Source organism: Temnothorax americanus, unplaced genomic scaffold (genome assembly GCF_048541705.1).
Source record: "Temnothorax americanus isolate GAGA-0224 unplaced genomic scaffold, ASM4854170v1 Scaffold33, whole genome shotgun sequence".
NCBI classification, from domain to species: Eukaryota; Metazoa; Arthropoda; class Insecta; order Hymenoptera; family Formicidae; genus Temnothorax; species Temnothorax americanus.
The window spans coordinates 191,779-213,012 of record NW_027509475.1 but is presented as its reverse complement, the minus strand read 5'-3'; the positions used below and the strand labels follow the sequence as shown (position 1 = coordinate 213,012).

Below are 21,234 nucleotides of genomic sequence, written 5' to 3'. Positions count from 1 at the left end.
TTATCTTATTAATAACGATATTATACTACGATATATATATATATATGTAATGGACAATATATATATTAATTTCTGATGGCTAAAGTGTCAAGAACAAAGAACGTCGCCCTTTCATCTAATACAAATAACACATTAAAGAATACTATATTCGTTAAACAAAAGGGAATAATAGCTACAAACTTGATTGCATTCGTCGACCGAGCTATCTCACGAATAGTGTTTTAGATGTTCTCGTATAACACACTGCGATTTCGTGCAACAAGTAACTATAGATATCGATTACGTTCTGTCTCAGCCGGACGCGGACGGTGCAATAATTTGTTCTCTTTCCTCGCGTGTCCGCGCAAGCGCTGGCACAACCGCTGCTTCGTTGAGAAACGCAGCCAGTAGTAGTGATCAGTACTTAGCGCGCCTTCCGTGAATCGACTATGAAGCGAGCTTCTAGAGAAACCACCGTGGACGTTTACAGGCGAGATAATGATTATAGTTTGCAGTTTAATCGTTGGTTTCTGAGATCGATAGGCGCTTGGCCGGAATTAAAGACGAATTCAATGACCAGGAATATCCTGATGAATATCCTACGATTAACGTGTCACTCTTTAATAGCTTTCACCGTGGTACCTTCTATATTATATATATTATTTGAAGAGAAGGATTTCCGCCTGAAACTCAAGGCTATAGGGCCTACGAGCCATCTTCTCATGGGCGGAATCAATTACTGTTCTCTCCTGCACCAAAACGATCGGATACGCACGTCTGTAGAACATATGGAGACCGATTGGCGGATGGCGAAGAAAGGACACGATCGGAAATTGATGCTGAGAAACGCGAGAATGGGACGCGCTATAGCGGGTGTTTGCGCGCTCATCATGCAGGGTGGTGTTATTTGTTACAATATAGCGAGGGGGATGTCGCGGATAGCCGTGGTGATCGGCAACGAGACGATCGAGACGGGTCGCCTACCGTGTCCGTCTTTCAACAAATTCGTGGACACCAGGCTTAGCCCGGTGTACGAGGTCGTGCTCGCGTTGCAATGTCTCTCGACTATCGTAGTGAACAACATCACGATCGGTGCGTGCGGTCTCGCCGCCGTTTTCGCGATGCACGCTTCCGGCCAGCTCAACGTAGTGATGCTACGTCTCGAGGAACTCGTCACGGGAGAGCAAGATCTCCTCCAGTTGAGACTGGCGAACATCGTGGAGCATCATCTGCGAGCGTTGAGGTAAGAATCTTAAAAGATTACGCGCAGATCGACTTTAATTATCCAGAAATGATATACACAGTTGTATTTTATGAATTTTTACTGGCCTTTGGACGATCTCATGTAAAACTTTTCTCGTAAAACGTAATTTTTGCTTGCTTTTAAAAAGTGCCAGGAAACTATAACACGTTGGATATATTATTTTATATAACGCTTTTTCTAAATATGACAGATTTGCAGAATTGCAACTATCGCGGCTGTAGGATATTCGGATAAAAATGTTGAGTATAGCTTTAACGTCGCGGCTATGCTAGGTGTGTCGATTACAGGTTTCTTTCACAATTGGAGGCAATTATGCGCCATATATGTTTTGTGGAATTAGTCGGGTGTACGTTCAACTTATGCATGCTAGGATATTACACCATTACGGTATGCTAAAAATATTTGAGAAAGGTGAATATATAACAGATCGCCTATCGTTATTTTTTATTTTAATTTTAAACGCTCTATCACTTTATGTGTCTTTTCAGGAATGGCATGAAGAGAGTATAAATACTATAATAACATATGTCATGGTACTGACATCGATGATGTTTAATATCTTTATATTTTGCTTCATTGGCGAACTCGTAACGGATCAGGTAAAGTAATCTTTTATCTCTAAAAGCTTTTTTTATTAGTCTGTCTGTAATGATTAAAATATTATTTGTGCTTGGATTAATGAATTTTTAATTTCGTGATAGTGTAAAAAAGTTGGTGAAGTAGCTTACATGACAGATTGGTATGAATTGCCGCATAAAATTGTTCTCGATCTCATTTTAATAATCTTACGATCAAGAGTTGTTATCAAAATCACGGCAGGAAAGATATTTCATATGTCTATCCAGACTTTCGGTGTTGTGAGTATTATGAAAATTATAAATATAACTTCTAAAATTATAATAAAATAAATTTAGTAGTATTTTCTATTACTGAAGTATACGCAAAAAGTATAAATGTATAATTATTATGGATACATTTATTTTAAATAATAACAACTTATTAAAATTAATATATTAATATTAAACATTTTTAGGTAATTAAAACATCTGTCGCATACTTGAACATGCTTCGAACTTTGACTATGTAAATTGTATCTGACGAAATACGAGTATTTGTATTTTCTCTCTATAATAGATATTATAAAATATAAAATATTTCTCGTATGAACTGTTTTTTACATAAATATAATATAAATCTAATTCACATATGAACGTGCAAATATATAAGTAATAATACAGGATGTTCATAAAGATTTTCCCTGATTACAAAACGTTATAACTGACATACTATTTTACATAGAAATATGCAGTTTGTGGCATTCTATAGCTAAACTCACCAAGTTTCGGTATTGTTTTCACTTCTTCAAGTATTTTCGCACTTCTGACGTTAAATCTCTACAAATGCATTTTTTTAAACGTATGAATCTTATAATACATCATTTTAATGTGTACCTACAATAATCTTATATATATATAATTAATTTTTATAAAATGCAGTATATTTGATATTTTATATAATAAATATGTTTGATGAAAAAAAAATAATCCCCTTGCTAGTGCAAAAAAATCGGTGAGGTATCGTACATGATCGATTGGCATCGTCTACGAGGAAAAAAGGGTCTCGCTCTCATACTGATCAACACCATGTCAAATTCATTTGTCAAGCTTACCGTCGCGAATTTTATCGAACTGTCCCTTAGTACTTTTGACGATGTAAGTAAAACGTTGTTTATCAAATCTGTTTACGAATCGTATGACGATTATGTGTCGTTTATCTAAACAGGTGGTTAATACATCGGTTGCCTACTTGAATATGTTACGTACATTAACTACTTAGAAATTCGAAATGTACAAATAACGTTATAACTTTATTACATTTATATAGAGAATAATATATAGATATAGAAAACATTGCAACATTTTATAATACTCTAAGGAAGAATTCTTGAAAAGGAGAATCACATCGCGATTCTTATATCAATGACATCCCGACTGCTTCGCGGAAGATATCTATGGGGAAGAGAATACAAGTTTTACGCACATAATTCACGGAGCAGTGACGACTATATCATACAAGGAAGAGGAAGAGGCGAATCCTCTCTTACATGGAACTCACGTAAAAGTCAATATAAAATGCACCCTTCAACTTCATGACATGACTGATCGTTTGATCGCTCTTCCCTTGAAAGTCGAGCGCGCAAGCGCTCGACGCTATCCGTCCTTCAATCCTTTCAGTACTACAAGCTCCGTCTTTGTTTCGTATTTTTTCTATTAATACCTACTCAACTTAAAGCGTGCTTATAATTATTTGTTTCGTTTGATATGCTCTCAAGAGCATATCAAATGAAATAGAATAGAATTCTTAATGAAACAATTTAGAGCAAAACGTCAAGTAAAGCATACGATCTTCCCGTATGCAGAACGAAAGGCATATACCTTGTAACGTAAAAAACTGTATTTCACGAATGAAAAATTCATCGTGTTTACGTAACGTGACTTATAACTGACACGGCACTTGTTCAATCATTTTTTATACCTTCATTGCTCGTACACTGCACATTACGCTGAGCTTCTATATGCAACAAGTTGCGGTACTATAAATATCAATTATGCACAGTCAACCGACACAGCAATGTATTTTCTCTCGGGAAATAAGCTATATGTCCGCGCAGACACTGCCGTAACTATATACTGTTTACCATCGAGACATACGGTCAGTAGTAAAGACTAGTATTTGACGTGCCTGCCGCGGATTAAGCACAATGCGTTCCTCCCACGAATCCAAAACAGGTATTACAGCTATTGTGGACTCGCGAAAGGACCGAAATAACGATTACGGTCTTGAATTGAATTCCGTTGGATCTTGATAGGTGTTTGACCAGAATTATTCACGAGCTCGGCAGTTGAGAAAATTATATCAAAAATTCTGAGATTAACGTTCCTTGATAGGTCTCACTGTGATACCTTCTATACTGTACATTCTTTTCAAAAAGAAAAATGTCCGTTTAAAACTGAAGGTCGTAGAACCCACAAGTCACTGGCTCGTGGATGATATAAATTATTATTCGCCGTTATATCAAAAGCGGCAAATACCTAAATCTATCGAACATACGGAAGCCGATTGGCGAATGACGAGGGGAGAGGGCGATCAAGAAATGATGCTGAGAATCGGACGGATGCAAGAATGGGCGTTATAGCTGATGTTTATGCGCTCATTATGCGTGGTGTCTTTTCTTATAACGTGGGGAGGGCGGAAATACTGATACTCGTGATAATTAGCAACGACATGGTTGCGATAGGTTGATTACCATGTCCGTCTTTCAACAAGCTCGTGGACACCAGGTTCACCCCGGTGGACGAGGTCGTATTCACGCTTCAGTGCTTCTCGTCCCTCGTGGTAAATAACACCACGAAGTTGGTGCGTATGGTCTAGCCGCAGTATTCGCGATGCATTCATTTGGTCTGCTTGGTGTAGTGATGTCGCGACTGAAAGAACTTGATGAGGAAAAACAACGCGACGTCGTTCAGAGAAAACTGACAAATCTCGTGGAGCGTCATTTATGATTGTTCAGGCAAGATGGCTGTATAATTTATCATTGTGCACACTTGTATTTTTGAATATCTGTAAGATAATAATAAAATAATTAAAAATCTAAATAATCATTTAACTAAATTTATTTAAAATTACTTTCTTGTAAACTGTTATTTTACTGTTATTATTATAATATTACATTAAATATTATAATAATATTAATTTTAATATTAATAATGTTATTATAATGTTATATTAAAATAATTTTCAATGTATTCTTAGAAGCTTGATATTTTGTCTATAAAAGCTCTCTAGAATAATAATTATTTTCACTATAAGATATATTGAATAGAAACATTGAATGTTATCGAATGTAATGCATGCAATTATACTGTTGAGTGGATCAATTTCAGGTTTTTTTTTGCATGGAGATAATTACGTGTCAAGTGTGCCTTGTGAAATTAACCGGTTTGATAGTGAACGACATCTTGATTCAAGAAATTTAATCTTAAATCACGACAATTTGTAAAAAAGTTGATGAAGTAGCTTATATGACAAATTAATACCAGTAAAATTATGCTCAATCTGATTTTAATCATTTTACGATCGAGCATAGTTATCAAAATTACTGCAAAATGTTTCATAGATTAATCACTCAACTTTCGGTGATATAAGTATTCGAACAAAAACCAGTGTTTTTTTTTATATATTACAAGTTATATGCAAATTAAGTTTTTTTAATTAATTTAAATAATTAAAACTTCTGTGGCATAGTTAAATATGCTTAGAACTTTAACTATGTAAATATTATACAATAAAATGTGTCTTAAAAAAAAATATCTGTCATAATAAATATTTTCTACAAAATTATTATGTATGTATATTGTACATGTAAAAATTGTGCATAATATGCATTTTAAATAGTAGATTTGTATAATGTTGCGACTTGTCAATCTTCTCATTATCTTTTTTATCAATCTTTACTTTAGTTCGCATTAAGAAAAATAATTTTCCCTCTGCGCAACAGAATAAATTAATTTTACAAATTATAAATATTATGCAAGTTAAATAGTTTACGATTTTATACTTGATTTATCACTTGCGAAACAACTGTACTGCACACGTAACAATTCGCATGTTATCTACGTGTCTTTACTTGCAACTGGCGGTGCAACAAGTAGCGATTATCGATTAGCAGACTGTCTCCCGCCTCTTTCACGTATAGAAAACTCCGAAACAAGATCTGCGCAATCGCCACATTGACTTTCTCCGCTTCCACTGAAAAACGGCATAACGGGTTGGGGCGGTCAGTAACTTGCGCGCTTCGAAAGAACGATCATGACGATCGCACCCGAATCCGATAAGCCGACGTCAGCTCTGTATCGCCGTAACGAACACGATTATAGCCTTCAGCTGAATCGCTGGTTTTTGAAACCGATCGGTGCCTGGCCGGAGTCGCGCGCTACCACGATCACCGAGAGACTCCTGTCGCGAATCATCCAGATAACATGCTACGCCCTCATAGCTTTCACGGTTGTGCCTTGCATGCTGTACTTCTATTTCGAGAAGCAGGATCTCTTGACTAAGATGAATTCGGTGGGTCCCGTGAGCCACTGGATTATGAGCGGAATGAATTATACCTCTTTGCTGTGGCGCAGCAAGGACATACGTCGTTGCATCGAGCACATGGAGAGCGATTGGTGCGCGGTGAGCAGAAACGTGGATCGCGGAGCGATGCTCAGATACGCCAAATTCGGCCGTTCCGTGGCTGGATTTTGCGCCGTTTTCATGCACTGCGGTGTGTTCTCGTACAGTGTGGTGAACAGTTTAACGCCGATGATCTTCGCGATCGGCAACGAGACTATCTCGGCGCGACGGCTCCCTTGTCCGTTCTACAGCAAGTTACTGGACACCAGCCGCGATCCGGCGAACGAGATCGTGCTGATGATACAATTCCTGTCCGGTTTCATAGCTAATTCCATCACCGTAGGTGCGTGCAGTCTCGCCGCGGTTTTCGCGATGCACGTGTGCGGCCAATTCGCCGTGCTCTACACGTGGCTGAACGAGCTGATCGACGACAGAAAGGAGAAGCAGACCGCCGAGCGCAAACTGGCGAACATAGTCGAGCATCATCTACGTGTGCTAAAGTAAGGTATCGCCTAATTCAGTTTATAAGGAATTTGCAAGACTTACGATATGTACTAAATATATTAAAAATTAAAATAATTATGGTATTTCTCTAGGTTCATATCGCGCTTCGAAAAAATTATGAATCAAATATGCCTGGTGGAATTATTTGGATGCACGATAAATTTGTGCCTGCTCGGCTTCTGTACTATCAAGGTATGATAAAAATATGACTGGATATATCCCTTTTTTTTCTTTGAAATAAAAATGCACACTTTTTGACATGACACTTTTCTTTTTTAACATTTTTCTTTTCTTTTTGTGGCACTCGGTTTTGCAATTTCAGGAATGGAATGCAAGAAACACGAAGACTATAACAACATACGGTCTTGTGTTCATATCATTATCTTTTAATATCTTTATATTTTGTTACATCGGTGAAATAATCACGGAGCAGGTAATGCGTGCAAGCAAACCACGAAACTGCTTGTTTCGATTGTTATTTATATTTATGTTGTAACAAAAATATTGAAAATATTTATTCAATCGATCGACAAAAATATTCTCGTAATATTCATAAAATTAACTGCAGTGTAAAAAGGTTGGCGAAATGGCTTACTTTACTAATTGGTACCTTTTACCTCATAAATCTGCTCTTGGAATGGTGCTGATAATATCGAGATCCGGTGTTGTGATTAAAATTACTGCTGGAAAATTGATTCAACTCTCTTTAATGACATTTGGTGATGTAAGTATACATTTCGGCAACATCGAACATTTTCATCCAAAAATGAAGTTTCGTTATTTCCTGTATTCTTTATTGTATTTTTGCTATAGTGCGCATATTATAAATCTTTCACTTTATACACGTAAAATAATTTAACTTAATAAAGCTTCAAAAAAAGATTATAATATAATCTATAAATATAAAAAAAATTATATTTTGTAGAATTATTAACATAATAATTAATCTTATAGAATTGATTTTATTTCGTCTATTCTTTCTTTATTCTAGGTGATTAAAACATCTGCGGCATATCTGAATATACTTCGTACTATAATGTAAGATATTACGTGAAAAATAGACGTCAATTAAATACCCAAGCAAGAGGAAACTATTTTAAAGCTATTAATAATGCCACTTTTCTTAATTATTAATAATAATATAATTCTTACAAAAATTGCCGAAATTATCATAGTGTTAAAGTACAAAGTACAAAGAATTAAAGTACATATAAAGAACGTATATAAATACTCACTCGCTATATGTATTTCAAAGTTCACAGAATATTAAAATTGTTGTTTTGTCTTTTTATTTTATTTATAGCTTTCCTTTCAATATACACATCGCGACGCCGGGAACAAACAATGCAACAAGCATTTTATAGCATTTTATAGTTATAGTATATAGTATAGTTATAGTATAGATATAATATTTTAATGTCGCCAAAGCATTTTAACACTTTCAAAACGCATTTTGCACAAGAAAGAATCAACGCGACACTTCGACGAGAATCAATTATCGATCAGACGTGCACGCGTCTCTCTAACAAAGTACATCACCCTGTCGTATATAGATATAAATATGTGTAGTATAAATGTAGATAGTATATATATGTAAAAGTAAAAATGCTTAATAAATAGAAGTTACGTCGAACACACACAATACACAATTCATATAATTACGTTATTTGAAAGTACAGTAAAATTACATGTCATCCAAGACAGTTTTCCTAAAAAATTAAAAATTAATATTTAATATCAATAAAAATCAAATATATATCTAATCATGAGTATGGCATACATAATACCTAATTAAATGAGAGATTTAATGCATTTCTCCAAACGCGCGTACCGTAATTCACGTATTTACACACAATAGTAAAAAATTTTTTTGATTAAAACAATACTGCACCGTCCTTTATCTTTCTCCATGACGGTTTCCGCACATTCTTTCCCAAACGGTCAACGCTACATTTCCACGACTAGCAATTATCGATCAGATGTGCACGCGTCTCTGTCCGGAAGCACATACATCACCCTGCCCGTTCATTAAACCGCTCTAAAGATTTGCGCACGCGCTCATTTGAACGTAAGTAGCTCTAGTCAGTGCACCGTTCGCCGTAGTCAGTGCATCGTACGTCTCCGCGACACAATCATGACGTATTCTTACCATGTGACAAGAGGCATCGAGCTTCCCTATAGAAGCGATAACAATTATAGTCTTCAACTGACTCGTTGGTTTCTCTTACCGATTGGTGCTTGGCCGCGAATGAGCACGGCCACGAGGGTAGAGAAGATCCCCTCGCATATGCACATTTTAACGTGCGCGTCCTTAATAGCGATCGTCATGGTGCCGTGTGTGTTATACGTGTCGCTGGAAGAGAAAGATTTTGAGATCAAAGTAAGCGTAATGGGTCCGCTGAGCCACTGGATCATGGGCATGATCAATTACTGTTTGCTCCTCGCGCGCGGCGACGACATCCGCAAGTGCGTGCTGCACATGGAGACGGACTGGCGGCTCGTTCGAAAGATCGAGGATCGTCAAATAATGATGCGACAAGCCAAGATCGGCCGCTTCGTCGCCGGATTCTGCGCGTTGTTCATGCAGAGCGGCACATTATTGTTCGCTGTCGCGAAATCGTTGTCAACCACTATCGTCATCGTCGGCAACGAAACCGTCTCGATGCATCCAATGACTTGTCCAATTTACACCAAATTCATCGACACGAGATTCAGCCCCGTTAACGAAATTATGGTGGGTGTGGAGTGGCTATCGTGTTTTATAGTGAATTCGGTTACGGTGGGCGCTTGCAGCCTCGACGCTGTCTTCGCGATGCACGCGTATGGTCAGCTGAACATGCTGTTTTCGTGGTTAAACGAACTCGTCGTAGACGAAGATAGGGAGAACAAATACGTTGAGCAAAGGCTGGCTGTTATCGTGGAGCATCACTTAAGAGTGTTGAGGTATTTCGTTTCAGTATCGAAGATTTACATAATTGAAACAACGTTCACACGAATAACGTACATTTAACGGTTCCACATAAGCTCTCGTTCTACTTTTTTTTAAATATAAGAAAAAATATATTACAGTCGCAAATATATGCTTTTCAGTTTTATATCGCGTATGGAAACCATTATGCGAAATATCTGTCTCGTGGAATTGCTGGGCTGTACGATGAATATGTGTTTACTTGCTTATTATTTTATTACGGTACGCTAAAAACGTGAAAGGTGAATATGTGATATAACTGCATTCTATAATTTTGTTATTTATATTATAGAATTTTAAACTTCAGTATTCAATATAGTGAATATAAAAAAAAGATCAATTTTTCATTATCTAATCGAAACTTTTGTTTTACAGAATTTGGACTCATTTGATGCGGCAAAGACAACGTCATATGTCATTATATACCTGTCTATGGCTTTCAATATTTTTATATTCTGTTACATCGGTGAGATTCTCACTGAACAGGTAATAGCTGGAATTGATATAGATAATTAATACCCAAGATATATATATATATATATTCGAGAAAGTAAATATTCGTATTTAATTGCATCTTGTAACTTTCTTTAAATATTTGATCTGATCTTTAATATTTTCACGTTTTTGGACATGAATAAAAAATTAAGTTTAAATTTATTAGTGCAAGAGTGTCGGCGAAAAAGCGTATATGATAAATTGGTATGAATTGCCACACAAAACTGCTCTTGGACTTATTTTGGTGATAGCACGATCGAGTAACGTTATCAAGATGACTGCTGGAAAATTATTTCAGTTATCTATCGCAACTTTCGGTGATGTAAGTAATGTGTTACATTTATAACAATAACTGCATTAATAAAAATTTGATATATATATTATATATATATTTTATAATTATTCATTAAAATTATTATCAATATAATATTCCTGTATAAGTACCGGTTGCTTCTTTGTTTAAGTTTATATTATTTTGACTGATCTCTTGAAATCCGTACTTTTAATTTATATCGTAAATAGGTAGGAAAACGTTGCTTTTTCAGGTAATTAAAACTTCCGTGGTATATTTGAATATGTTGCGAACAATGTCAACCTCTGCGTAAACTATATTAAATTAAAAAATGTAAGGAATATATTTTGTATAAAACTGATAGTATATATATATATATATATATATATATATATGATAGTAAAAATACTTAATAAATAGAAATTTCATTGAGCACAATTTTTATAATTACGTTATTTCAAAGTATAATAAAGTTACATGTCATCCAAGACAGATCTTTCTCAAAATTAGAAATATTAATGTTTAATATAAACAAAAATCAAACACACATAAGAGTCATGAGTATGACATAAATACCTGATTAAATAAGATGCAAATATTTTATGTACCGTAATTCACATATTTACACACAATAACAAAAAATTTTTTGATAGTAACAATACTGCACTATTCTTTATCTTTCCATGAATTCCGTGCATTCTTTCCACCCAAACGGTCAACGTTATATTTCCACGACTAGCAATTATCGATCAGATGTGCACGCGTCTCTGTCCGGAAGTACATGTATCACCCCGCCCGTTCATTAAACCGCTCTAAAGATTCGCGCACGCGCTCGTTTGAACGTAGCTCTAGTCAGTGCACCGTTCGCCGTATAGTCAGTGCATCGTGCGCCTCCGCGTAGCAATCATGACGTACTCCGAACATGTACTAGCGAGCATCAAATTCACATACAGAAGCAATAACGATTACAGTCTTCAACTTACACGTTGGTTTCTGATGCCGATCGCAGCTTGGCCACGTGCGAGCATGTCGACGGTGGAGAGGGTCTCCCTGCAAGCGCAAGTACTTGCTTGCTCGTCCCTCATAGCGGTGGTCATGATACCGTGCATGTTGTACGTGTCGCTGGAAGAGAAAGACGTTCAGATGAAGTTGAGCGTGATGGGTCCGCTGAGCCACTGGATCATGGGCACGATTAATTATTGGCTGCTTCTTACGCGCGGCGACGACATTCGCGAATGCGTGAAACACATGGAGACTGACTGGCGGCTGGTGCGTAAGATCGACGATCAGGACGTGATGCTGCGATACGCGAAGATCGGCCGCTTCATCGCCGGTTTCTGCGCGGTGTTCATGCAAAGCGGGACGTTCCTGTTCACCGTGGCCAAAGCGATGACATCCATGACCATCATCATCGGCAATGAAACTGCGTCGACGCATCCGATGACCTGTCCGATATACAGCAAGTTCATCGACACGAGATTCAGCCCCGCGAACGAGATCATGCTGGCTGTGGAATTGCTGTCGTGTTTTATAGTGAATTCGATTACGGTGGGCGCTTGCAGTCTCGCGGCGGTTTTCGCGATGCACGCTTACGGCCAGCTAAGCATGCTGTTCTCATGGTTGAACGATCTCGTCGAAGATGAGGACAAGAAAAATGATTTTGCCGAACAGAAGCTGGCCACGATTGTGGAGCATCATTTAAGAGTGCTCAGGTATTTAAATGTCGAAAATCGTGTTTGCGCATTTTCCCGTACGAGACGAATTAATTCCCGTTTGATCGAATTTGACCATTTAAATATTTCCGTTAGTCGATAATAAAATATTTCTAATTTTTTAGAAATATGTATAGGTAGATAATAATCCAACAAATTCAAACAAATGTTTTATTAAATGTAAAAAAAAAAAATAGTTGGGTCTTCATGTAAATCTTTCAGTTTTATATCGCGCATGGAGAGTATCATGCAAAATATCTGTCTCGTGGAATTGGTGGGATGCACGATGAATATGTGTTTACTTGCATATTATTCTATTACGGTATGCTAAAGACTTGAACAGGTGAATATGTGTTATCAGTAAAACACTTTGCAACTTCTTTGTCTATGAAATGTTAAGTGTAATTTCTGATTTTTCAGAATTGGAGTGATTTTGATGCAGCGAGAATAACATCGTTTATTATTGTATACATATCTATGGCTTTCAATATTTTTATATTTTGTTTCATCGGCGAGATTCTCACGGAACAGGTAATTCTTCGAAATTACAATTAATACTTAAAAAAACATTCGATTTATTATATTTAAAAATATTGCAATTTAATATTATCCTGATGTTTGACAAATTGATCATTGATCATAAATCATTTGAGTTTTGTATTTTATGTCGTTTCTTAATTTCTTTCCAAATTTTTAACAATATAAAAAATCCTTTTGTAAAACACTTTAAAATACATTAATTTATTTATTAGTGCAAAAATGTCGGTGATAAGGCATATATGACTAATTGGTATGAATTGCCGCATAAAACTGCTCTCGGTCTCGTTTTGATAATAGCGCGATCGAGTAATGTTATCAAGATTACCGCTGGAAAATTATTTCACTTGTCTATCGCAACTTTTGGTGATGTAAGTAAAACGTATATATTTATAACGACATTTTACTAATAAAAATTTAATACATTTTTTATACAAATTATTATGAAATTTTCCTCCACATTTCTCTTCGTTTATAATCTTGTGAGTGATATTTACATATTAAAATGTTTTAATGCTTCAATTCTCGAAATGTGATTAATCATATCATAAATAGGAAGGAAGACGTTGTTGTTTCAGGTAATTAAGACTTCTGTGGTATATCTAAATATATTAAGAACGATGACATGACTCCCGCCTCGTGAGCCACACGTTAAATTAGCAAATGTGTATATATCGTAAATATATTTTGTATAGAACAAATGTGATATAATAGAGAGAAAAAAAAAATAGAAGAAATATATTTAATAAATAAACTGTAAATATTATATACATATATTAATATGCAATAATATTATTTAAAGATACGCGTGACAATATCGCGCGTTTTATGCAACAAAAATTTATTCTTGACATTAAAAAGATAAATGTTTCTTACAAGAGAAACTATTATAAAAATACTTGCTCTTTTTGAGACTGTTGTTTCACAAGAAAATATTTTCTCTTCCAATTAATATTTTCGAAAAACAATGAAACAATGATGACTAAAGTTTTACATACCTGAATTATATATGAAAGGATTGCATTCTTTCATATACCTTAAATAACAATAAATTAATACTCTTGCAAGTACGTGTTGGTGGTCAATTCCTCAATAGTGCGAAACATCCCCTCAACAGTGCAGCGTACCTATTCCGTGCGTATCAATCGACTAGCGAGACGCACAAATATCCTATTGTTAACTATGACGTTACCAAGTTACTCGCTGGCGCAGGCGCCACTTCCTGTCAACTGCGCGTCTAAAGCGGGGAACACATACTTTTGCATAACGATAATATACGTATGCATAAGAAAACTGATTGGTCTATTTCCTTATGCGCATGTGTATGAACCAATCAATTTTCTTATGCTTATATACGCATTATGCGTTGTGCAGAAGTGTGTGCTTCCCGCTTAACAGTCGATTCAGTAGCATCTGCGCGTTCCGCGAGTAATCATGGATAACGGTGAATCCGAGGGTGAATCCGTCAAGTCGCACCGGGACGCGAGCGATTACAGTATTCAGTTGAATCGTTGGTTCCTGAAGCCGGTGGGCGCTTGGCCGAATTCACCCTCAACGACAGTCAGCGAGAAGGCGGTCTCGACGATACTGATAATCATCTGCTACTCCCTGATAGCCTACACGGTCATATACCGTGTATCCTGAACATCCTGTTCGAGGAGACCGACATGAAGAAAAAATTAAGAGCCGTCGGGTCCATTGAGTCACTGGTGCATGATGGGCGGCATGAATTATTTCTCCCTGCTGTTTCGCAGCCGCGACATACGTCGTTGCGTGCAGCACATGAGGACCGATTTGCGGACGGTGACGGAGATCGAGGACCGGCAAGTGATGCTGAGATACGCCAAGGTCGGCCGTCTCGTCGCCGGACTGTGCGCAATTTTCATGCACGGCGGCGTATTCTCGCACAGCGTTCTGCAAGGCACGACTCCGACGTTCGAGACGATCGGCAATAACGTGAGCGTGTCGGTGCACGTGTTACCGTGTCCGTCGTTACAGCAAGTTCGTGGATACCACGCAGAGCCCGGCGGGTGAGATCGCGTTAACGCTGCAGCTCATCTCGAGCATCGTCGTCAATTCCGTCACCGTCGGCGCTTGCAGTCTCGCGGCGGTGTTCGCGATGCACGCGTGCGGCCAGTTGAACGTGCTGATGAAATGGCTAGACCAGCTGGACGATCGGAAGCAGCAAGGCGCGGTGCAACATCGATTGGCGATCATTGTGGAGCATGGCACCATCTGAGAGTATTAAGGTAATACCGACATAGATAAATTTTAGATCTCCCGGCTGATATTCCTGCTTGATGTATCAAAAATAAAATTCTTTATTATTTTGTGAGATCTGATGATTTTTTTTACACCAATTCAATAATTTATCTTATCTCACTCTCTCTTTTCTTCTCTGAATAATATAATTCAGTTCCAAAAAGAATAATGTCTATATATATGTAACAATATGATCGTAATTTATATTATTTACAGTTTTGTAGCGCGAATAGAAGCACTTTTGAATCAGATATGTTTTGTAGAATTGCTAGGATGTATGTACGTTTAACTTATGTATGCTCGGATATTACGTCATTACGGTACGCTAAAAAGTTAAAAAGGTGAATATGTAATTAAGGCACACCGGCATTATGCGACTTTTTATTTTTTTACATAAAATGCAGTATACTAAAGACGTATATATAAAAATAATTAATTGCAGAAAAAGCATTCATCTTATATCATTATTTAAAATTATAGTATTTTTTAAAATATAATAATGTATTTTTTATACATATATACATATATTATATATATATATATACACATATATATACATATATGATATATGTATAATAACAAATGAAAAATATTATTTAAAAATGAAAATATACTGGTATCGCCGAAGAAGAACAGAAAAGGACAAAGAAGAGATAAATAGGCTTTCCTATTGCACGATACATAGGTATCTCTTGACTCGTCTTAAATTAAATAACTAAAGTTGAATATTTTATGAAAATTGGATCTTCTTTTATACATGTACTCGCATATTGTCTAATCGTGGTGGCATTTATAATACCATGTACGTTATTCGCATTATTCGAGGAAGACGACATCAAAACTAAAACTGAGCGCCACTGGTCCGTTGTTTCACGGGGTAAATTATTGGATCGCTTTCCAAACCGAGTAGCGACATTCGTAAATTAATATGATACGTAAAGACAGACTGGAAAATCATGAATTGGATTGAAAATCGCGAAATAATGTTGCAATACGCCAAGTTCGGTCGTTTCGTCGCCGGCATCTGTGCGGTGATTATGCATGGCAATGCATCCTTATATGTATATATCACAACCAGGGCGATAAAAACTATAACTGTGACTGTCGGACGCATCCGACGGCGTGTCCGATTTATAGCAAAATCCACAACAAAATTCATCACCGCGAATGAAATCACATTGATTGTAAAATTCCTGTCAACATTTATAGTGAGGTCATCTACATCTACGGTCGGTGCTTGCAGCCTGACGTCTTCGCGATGTATGCCTATGTTTAATTGAACGTGCAATACACTACTTAAATTTGTAAAAACCAAAAGGGTATAAATCATATGACTGAATAGAAACGTTATATGTTATTGTGGAGCGTCATCTCAGAGTATTGGAGGTACGTATAAGTAGGCAATAAACTTTTTAGAACAATTTGGGCATCATACGTTTTACATAAAATAATATTATCAGACATACAGACAAAAACAGAACAAACATTAATTCTTTTAATTATTACTTAAAACGATGTGTGGTTAACGATATGTATATAGTTATATTCTATTTGTAAGTTATAGATATTATGTTTTCTCGAAAAAAACACTTTACGTCTAATTATGAGCATTACTATATACATTTAATATGATCAACGCAATGACATTTACACAATGTTATCTAACCATCTGTTATTTAAAACCAAGTCCGTTTTCCACGTAAATTGAACTTTCATTTTAAAAATAAAAAAAAAATCTTTTAAATTGAAATCCGATTTATAAAAATTCAGAATAATTTTTCAGTGATGTAAAAAAATTAAATAATTAATTTGAAAAATAAAATAAAAAATGATTGTATTGAAAAATAAAAAGAGTCCTTTCATTTTATCACCTTTCACATATTCTTGTCAGAAACTTTTGGATTTTATTACGCATATCACAATCACTACATCTTAGAATTTTTTTGAAACACTAATTTATCATATTATTATATGTACGTTTCACCTGACAAATTGTAAGCGATACAAAATAACAAAAAGTCAACAGTTGTCACTTTCGGAAAAGTTTTTTCACACTCTTCACTGAACGCTGTCTCCTGTCAAACTGAAAAGCCGGCTTCGTGTAAAGAATGATTATTGATTGGACACGAGCATGCGCTCTTCTTAGGACAATTTTATCGACGGGCACCATTACAAAAACATTCTCGAAAGCTGGCGCAAGTGCCAGCTTTTTATGCATGTCTCTATAGCTACAGCTAAGCAAAACCTTAGATGATCATGGCAGTAACGTATCGGTCGTCTTTGCGAAACAATCATGAGCGATACGAAACACGTAACAAATAACAAAAACATCAACTATAGTATACAATTAACTCGATGGTTTCTAATATCGCTAGGTATTTGGCCACAAACAAGCGCGTCGAACAGAATGAAAAAACTCGCGGTAATGCAAATCTTCATTTATTGGACCGCGATGACGGTCGTTATGATACCATACATGTTGTACATGTGGTTCGAGACAAAAGACGTTAAGACTAAATTAAACAACCTTGTTCCGCTGATTAACAGACTCATGGGATCCATTAATTACTGGATATTACTTACGCGTAACAAAGACATTGAACGTTGCATACGGCATATGGAGACGGATTGGAAACTTGTTCGCAGAAACGTTGACCGTGAAGTGATGTTGCAATATGAAAAGATCGGTCGCTTCGTAACCATATTATTCGCGACGTTTCTACATAGTACTACGTACATCTTTAACGTGGTCAAGGCGATGGACACAAAGACCGTTATCGTCGACAACAAAACTATTACGATACATCCGTTGCCATGTCCAGTGTACAGCAAGATAGTTGACGCGAGACTCAGCCCCGCGCACGAGATCATGATGGGTGTGCAATACTTTTCGATATTTGTAATAAGTTCCTCTACAGTAACTGTTTGCAGTCTTGCTGCCGTCTTCGCGATGCATGCTTGCGGTCAACTAAATGTAATGCATACGTGGTTAAACGAGCTCGCGGAGAAGAAAAATAATTTAGCAGACAAAAAACTTGCAGCCGTCGTGAAACACCATTGGAGAGTCCTAAGGTATTTTACGTATGCCAATTGTTTAAATGTTATTTTATTTTTCAAATTATACAGTAAAAAAATTGTAAAAAAAAATATTCTAAATACTGCATGTAACACAAATCGTAGATAAAACGTAGATCTAAAATGAGTTTTATAAGAGAAACGCATCACGTCTGAATGTGCCGTAAGTGTAGAGATATGTTTCAGTTTCGTACAACAAATAGAGAGTATTATGCATAAAGCCTGTCTAGGAGAAGTGATGGGATGCACGATGAATATGTGTTTACTTGGATATTACATTATTATGGTATGCTAAAGATAATAAAATTTCCTTTTCATATCGCAAATAATATAAATGCAATGTGATACTGCAAAAACAGATTAATTTTTATTTTTCCGCAGTAAATAAAGTTATTAATTAATTAATTTTCCAGACCATGAATGCGTTCAATGGGGCAAAAATATTATCATATTTTTTTGCATATATATGTATAGGTTTCAATATATTCATACTTTGTTACATCGGTGAAATCCTTACGGAACAGGTAATACCTTGAAATAACAGAAATCGCAATAATAGTTTGTACATACTTGTACTGCATAATTTAATTTATTGCAAGTATAACCCACACTCACATTAACCACTGAATTGTAACTACAATAATACGTAGTAAACAAATAAATATAATTAATCATAACCTTTAATGTTTTTATCATTAGACGTTTAAATCTTGAAGAAATTTCTAAATATTTTCATTTACTAGTGTAAAAAAATTGGAGAAATAGCATATATGACTAATTGGTATAAACTGCCTCATAAAACAGCGCTTGGTCTCATTTTGATAATCATGCAATCGAATCACGTTATCAAAATAACTGCGGGAAAACTAGTTCTGTTATCCATAGCAACCTTTGGTGACGTAAGTAACGCAAATACTACAGTTATTGAACATGTCAAATAAAATTTTGATAAAATTTGCTTTCTTATCGTTAATAAATTGTTATAATAATTGTATAATGCTTTCACGACTTGATCTAATACACAACATACTATATCGAAACAAATGTCAACAATGTAATACTTTGCTGTACCAATATTGTTAGCAAAATACAAGGTATTTTATCATTTCAGATAATCAAAACTTCCACAGCATATTTAAATATTTTACGAACGATGACAGCATAAAACGTAGAAACTCAGAAAGTTATAAAACACATGTATGGAATATCTTCCAAATGTTAAAAAAATAAAGAATAAATGTTAAATAAACAAATTTAATAATATTTATGATGACAATTCATAGGGTCAAATTATACTCAATTTGAGTATAATTTTCAACAAACTTAATTTTTAACCATTCCTATAGGTCGTCACTGTTCCTACTCAATAGATAGTTAATTTAACTAAAACAATGTTAATTTGACTAAACCAATAGAGTTACAATAATAATATTATGTTTAAAAAAAATTTTGACACACATGGTAGTTAAAAATAACAAAATATTATCTAATTCAAGATTCAAGGTTTAAATTTCAATCTTTAACATTTCACAGTGTACAACAAAATTTTCTGCGATTAAGCTCTTAAAAGTACAAATAGTATCTCTCACAATTTTCCTGAAACTAAAAAAATTAAAAATTAAAATTACAAAGACGTCACATTTAAACATGCCACAATTATAAAAACATGTTGTAGTGTTACAGCACATAGGTTGTGCAATTCCTGTCAGCATTTATAGTGATATCATCTACATCTAATACGGCCGGTGCCTGCAACCTGCCGTCTTTGCGATGCCTGTGTTTAATTAAACGTGCAATACAGTACATGAATTTGTAAAAACCAGAAAGGTATAAATCATATAACCGAATGGAAACGTTATATGTTATTGTGGAGCGTCATCTCAGAGTATAGAGGTACGTAAACAGACAATAAACTTTCTAGAATAATTTTAGCAATAAGAAAGAAATGATCTCCGTGCAAATGCATAACCCATTTTAACGGAAAAAATGCAGAATAATTTGTCAGTTGTACAAACAAATTGTATTTTATTAGTAAAAAAAATTAAATAAAAGATAAATGTATTAAAAAAATAAAAATAGTTCTTTCACTTTATCGCACTTTTCATGTAGAGTAACTCCGGTATATACGCCGCACTTGAAAAAAACTTAATTTATCAAGTACTATTTACTATGTTTAAGGCAAATAAATTATACCAATAAAAACTTTATTTTCTCTACTACATACTTTTAAAAAATTACAAATATGAAATAATTAATCTTTGTATTTAACAAAAAAAAATTTTTTAAAAAAACGCGTGTAAAAGTTTATTAAAGTAAAATAATGATAAAAAAATTATAAAACTGAAAGATTTTAAAAAGGAAATATACGAACGTACGCGCGATAGATGCATTAAAGGTTATTGTTATACAATAAAAAAAAAGACATAAGAGGACACAAGAGATTTTTACAAAGTGTATGTATACTATGACATAAATCTCGCACGCTAAAAATGTCATTTATCCCAAACAAGTGGGATATATAAGATATCAAGTTAAACAAAAAATACAAGATGCACTTATATTTTGTATTCTATCCTTAATATCCCTTTACATTTATGTATCATTAAATAAAATATATCATGAAAACCATTAAACCTTTTACATTCCCTACACTAATCATTTTACGTAGGTCGTAATACATGTTCGCGTTACTTACTACATTGAGAAATCGATTCAACTCACAGTTTCGTTAATATTAACAGTAAAGAATTGAAATTACAACACACGTACTAATAAAGGCATAAAGGCACACAACAGAGACAATATACAAATACCTTCATTTTCTCTATTTTTTCTCATTTCTGCGGCGTAAATACCGGAGTTACTCAATTCTTATGCCAGAAACTTTTGGACTTTATTACGTATAGTACAATATATCATTAGATCAAGAATTTTTCTCAAACAGTAATTTATCATATTATAAACGTTT

At 35.1% G+C, this 21,234-nt stretch overlaps 5 protein-coding genes, 1 long non-coding RNA gene and 2 pseudogenes across 8 annotated transcripts; 7 read left to right on the top strand and 1 right to left on the bottom strand.

The window, feature by feature from the left end:
* Positions 1-82: 82 nt before the first annotated feature.
* LOC143901337 (odorant receptor 10-like) lies at positions 83-2,467 on the top strand. The gene is made up of 5 exons (XM_077413549.1): positions 83-1,222; positions 1,531-1,630; positions 1,732-1,842; positions 1,945-2,100; positions 2,277-2,467. Exons 1-5 carry the CDS (start codon positions 429-431, stop codon positions 2,328-2,330), a joined length of 1,215 nt encoding a protein of 404 aa, XP_077269675.1. The 5' UTR covers positions 83-428; the 3' UTR covers positions 2,331-2,467.
* Positions 2,468-3,997: 1,530 nt separating this feature from the next.
* On the top strand, positions 3,998-4,885 carry LOC143901338 (uncharacterized; annotated as a pseudogene).
* Positions 4,886-5,600: 715 nt separating this feature from the next.
* LOC143901427 (odorant receptor 10-like) lies at positions 5,601-8,048 on the top strand. Of its 3 annotated transcripts, XM_077413750.1 has the most exons (5): positions 5,601-6,921; positions 7,018-7,117; positions 7,248-7,358; positions 7,494-7,649; positions 7,917-8,048. In XM_077413750.1, exons 1-5 carry the CDS (start codon positions 6,113-6,115, stop codon positions 7,965-7,967), a joined length of 1,227 nt encoding a protein of 408 aa, XP_077269876.1. In that variant the 5' UTR covers positions 5,601-6,112; the 3' UTR covers positions 7,968-8,048. The 3 variants fall into 3 exon arrangements, with proteins under 3 accessions (XP_077269876.1, XP_077269874.1, XP_077269877.1); XM_077413748.1 differs by having other exon boundaries at positions 7,494-8,018; XM_077413751.1 differs by lacking the exon at positions 7,248-7,358 and having other exon boundaries at positions 7,494-8,018.
* A 212-nt stretch (positions 8,049-8,260) lies between these two features.
* Positions 8,261-9,493, bottom strand: LOC143901438 (uncharacterized). Its single transcript, XR_013258070.1, has 2 exons — positions 9,357-9,493; positions 8,261-9,278 (listed from the first exon to the last, which is right to left on the bottom strand). It is a non-coding gene; the product is annotated as an uncharacterized LOC143901438 (long non-coding RNA).
* On the top strand, positions 9,060-11,044 carry LOC143901433 (odorant receptor 82a-like). The gene is made up of 5 exons (XM_077413761.1): positions 9,060-9,868; positions 10,016-10,115; positions 10,269-10,379; positions 10,555-10,710; positions 10,934-11,044. Exons 1-5 carry the CDS (start codon positions 9,060-9,062, stop codon positions 10,991-10,993), a joined length of 1,236 nt encoding a protein of 411 aa, XP_077269887.1. The 3' UTR covers positions 10,994-11,044.
* A 542-nt stretch (positions 11,045-11,586) lies between these two features.
* On the top strand, positions 11,587-13,687 carry LOC143901435 (odorant receptor 10-like). The gene is made up of 5 exons (XM_077413766.1): positions 11,587-12,392; positions 12,615-12,714; positions 12,813-12,923; positions 13,145-13,300; positions 13,508-13,687. Exons 1-5 carry the CDS (start codon positions 11,587-11,589, stop codon positions 13,556-13,558), a joined length of 1,224 nt encoding a protein of 407 aa, XP_077269892.1. The 3' UTR covers positions 13,559-13,687.
* Positions 13,688-14,363: 676 nt separating this feature from the next.
* On the top strand, positions 14,364-15,936 carry LOC143901437 (uncharacterized; annotated as a pseudogene).
* Positions 15,937-17,242: 1,306 nt separating this feature from the next.
* Positions 17,243-21,232, top strand: LOC143901436 (odorant receptor 43a-like). The gene is made up of 5 exons (XM_077413767.1): positions 17,243-18,263; positions 18,453-18,552; positions 18,680-18,790; positions 19,010-19,165; positions 19,378-21,232. The coding sequence occupies exons 1-5, from the start codon at positions 17,485-17,487 to the stop codon at positions 19,429-19,431; spliced, it is 1,200 nt and encodes a 399-aa protein (XP_077269893.1). The 5' UTR covers positions 17,243-17,484; the 3' UTR covers positions 19,432-21,232.
* The last annotated feature ends 2 nt before the right edge of the window (positions 21,233-21,234 follow it).

Bases quoted from the DNA above. Each gene is read 5' to 3' on its own strand.
- LOC143901427 (XM_077413748.1), top strand. From the start codon at position 6,113: ATGACGATCGCACCCGAATCCGATAAGCCGACGTCAGCTCTGTATCGC. The intron at 6,922-7,017 runs GTAAGGTATCGC...GTATTTCTCTAG, and splicing joins CATCATCTACGTGTGCTAAA to GTTCATATCGCGCTTCGAAA. The intron at 7,359-7,493 runs GTAATGCGTGCA...AATTAACTGCAG, and splicing joins GTGAAATAATCACGGAGCAG to TGTAAAAAGGTTGGCGAAAT.
- LOC143901436 (XM_077413767.1), top strand. From the start codon at position 17,485: ATGAGCGATACGAAACACGTAACAAATAACAAAAACATCAACTATAGT. The intron at 18,791-19,009 runs GTAATACCTTGA...TTCATTTACTAG, and splicing joins GTGAAATCCTTACGGAACAG to TGTAAAAAAATTGGAGAAAT. The intron at 19,166-19,377 runs GTAAGTAACGCA...TTATCATTTCAG, and splicing joins CCATAGCAACCTTTGGTGAC to ATAATCAAAACTTCCACAGC.
- LOC143901435 (XM_077413766.1), top strand. From the start codon at position 11,587: ATGACGTACTCCGAACATGTACTAGCGAGCATCAAATTCACATACAGA. The intron at 12,393-12,614 runs GTATTTAAATGT...TAAATCTTTCAG, and splicing joins CATCATTTAAGAGTGCTCAG to TTTTATATCGCGCATGGAGA. The intron at 12,715-12,812 runs GTATGCTAAAGA...CTGATTTTTCAG, and splicing joins TTGCATATTATTCTATTACG to AATTGGAGTGATTTTGATGC.
- LOC143901337 (XM_077413549.1), top strand. From the start codon at position 429: ATGAAGCGAGCTTCTAGAGAAACCACCGTGGACGTTTACAGGCGAGAT. The intron at 1,223-1,530 runs GTAAGAATCTTA...TGTCGATTACAG, and splicing joins CATCATCTGCGAGCGTTGAG to GTTTCTTTCACAATTGGAGG. The intron at 2,101-2,276 runs GTGAGTATTATG...AAACATTTTTAG, and splicing joins CTATCCAGACTTTCGGTGTT to GTAATTAAAACATCTGTCGC.
- LOC143901433 (XM_077413761.1), top strand. From the start codon at position 9,060: ATGACGTATTCTTACCATGTGACAAGAGGCATCGAGCTTCCCTATAGA. The intron at 10,116-10,268 runs GTACGCTAAAAA...TTTGTTTTACAG, and splicing joins TTGCTTATTATTTTATTACG to AATTTGGACTCATTTGATGC. The intron at 10,711-10,933 runs GTAAGTAATGTG...TTGCTTTTTCAG, and splicing joins CTATCGCAACTTTCGGTGAT to GTAATTAAAACTTCCGTGGT.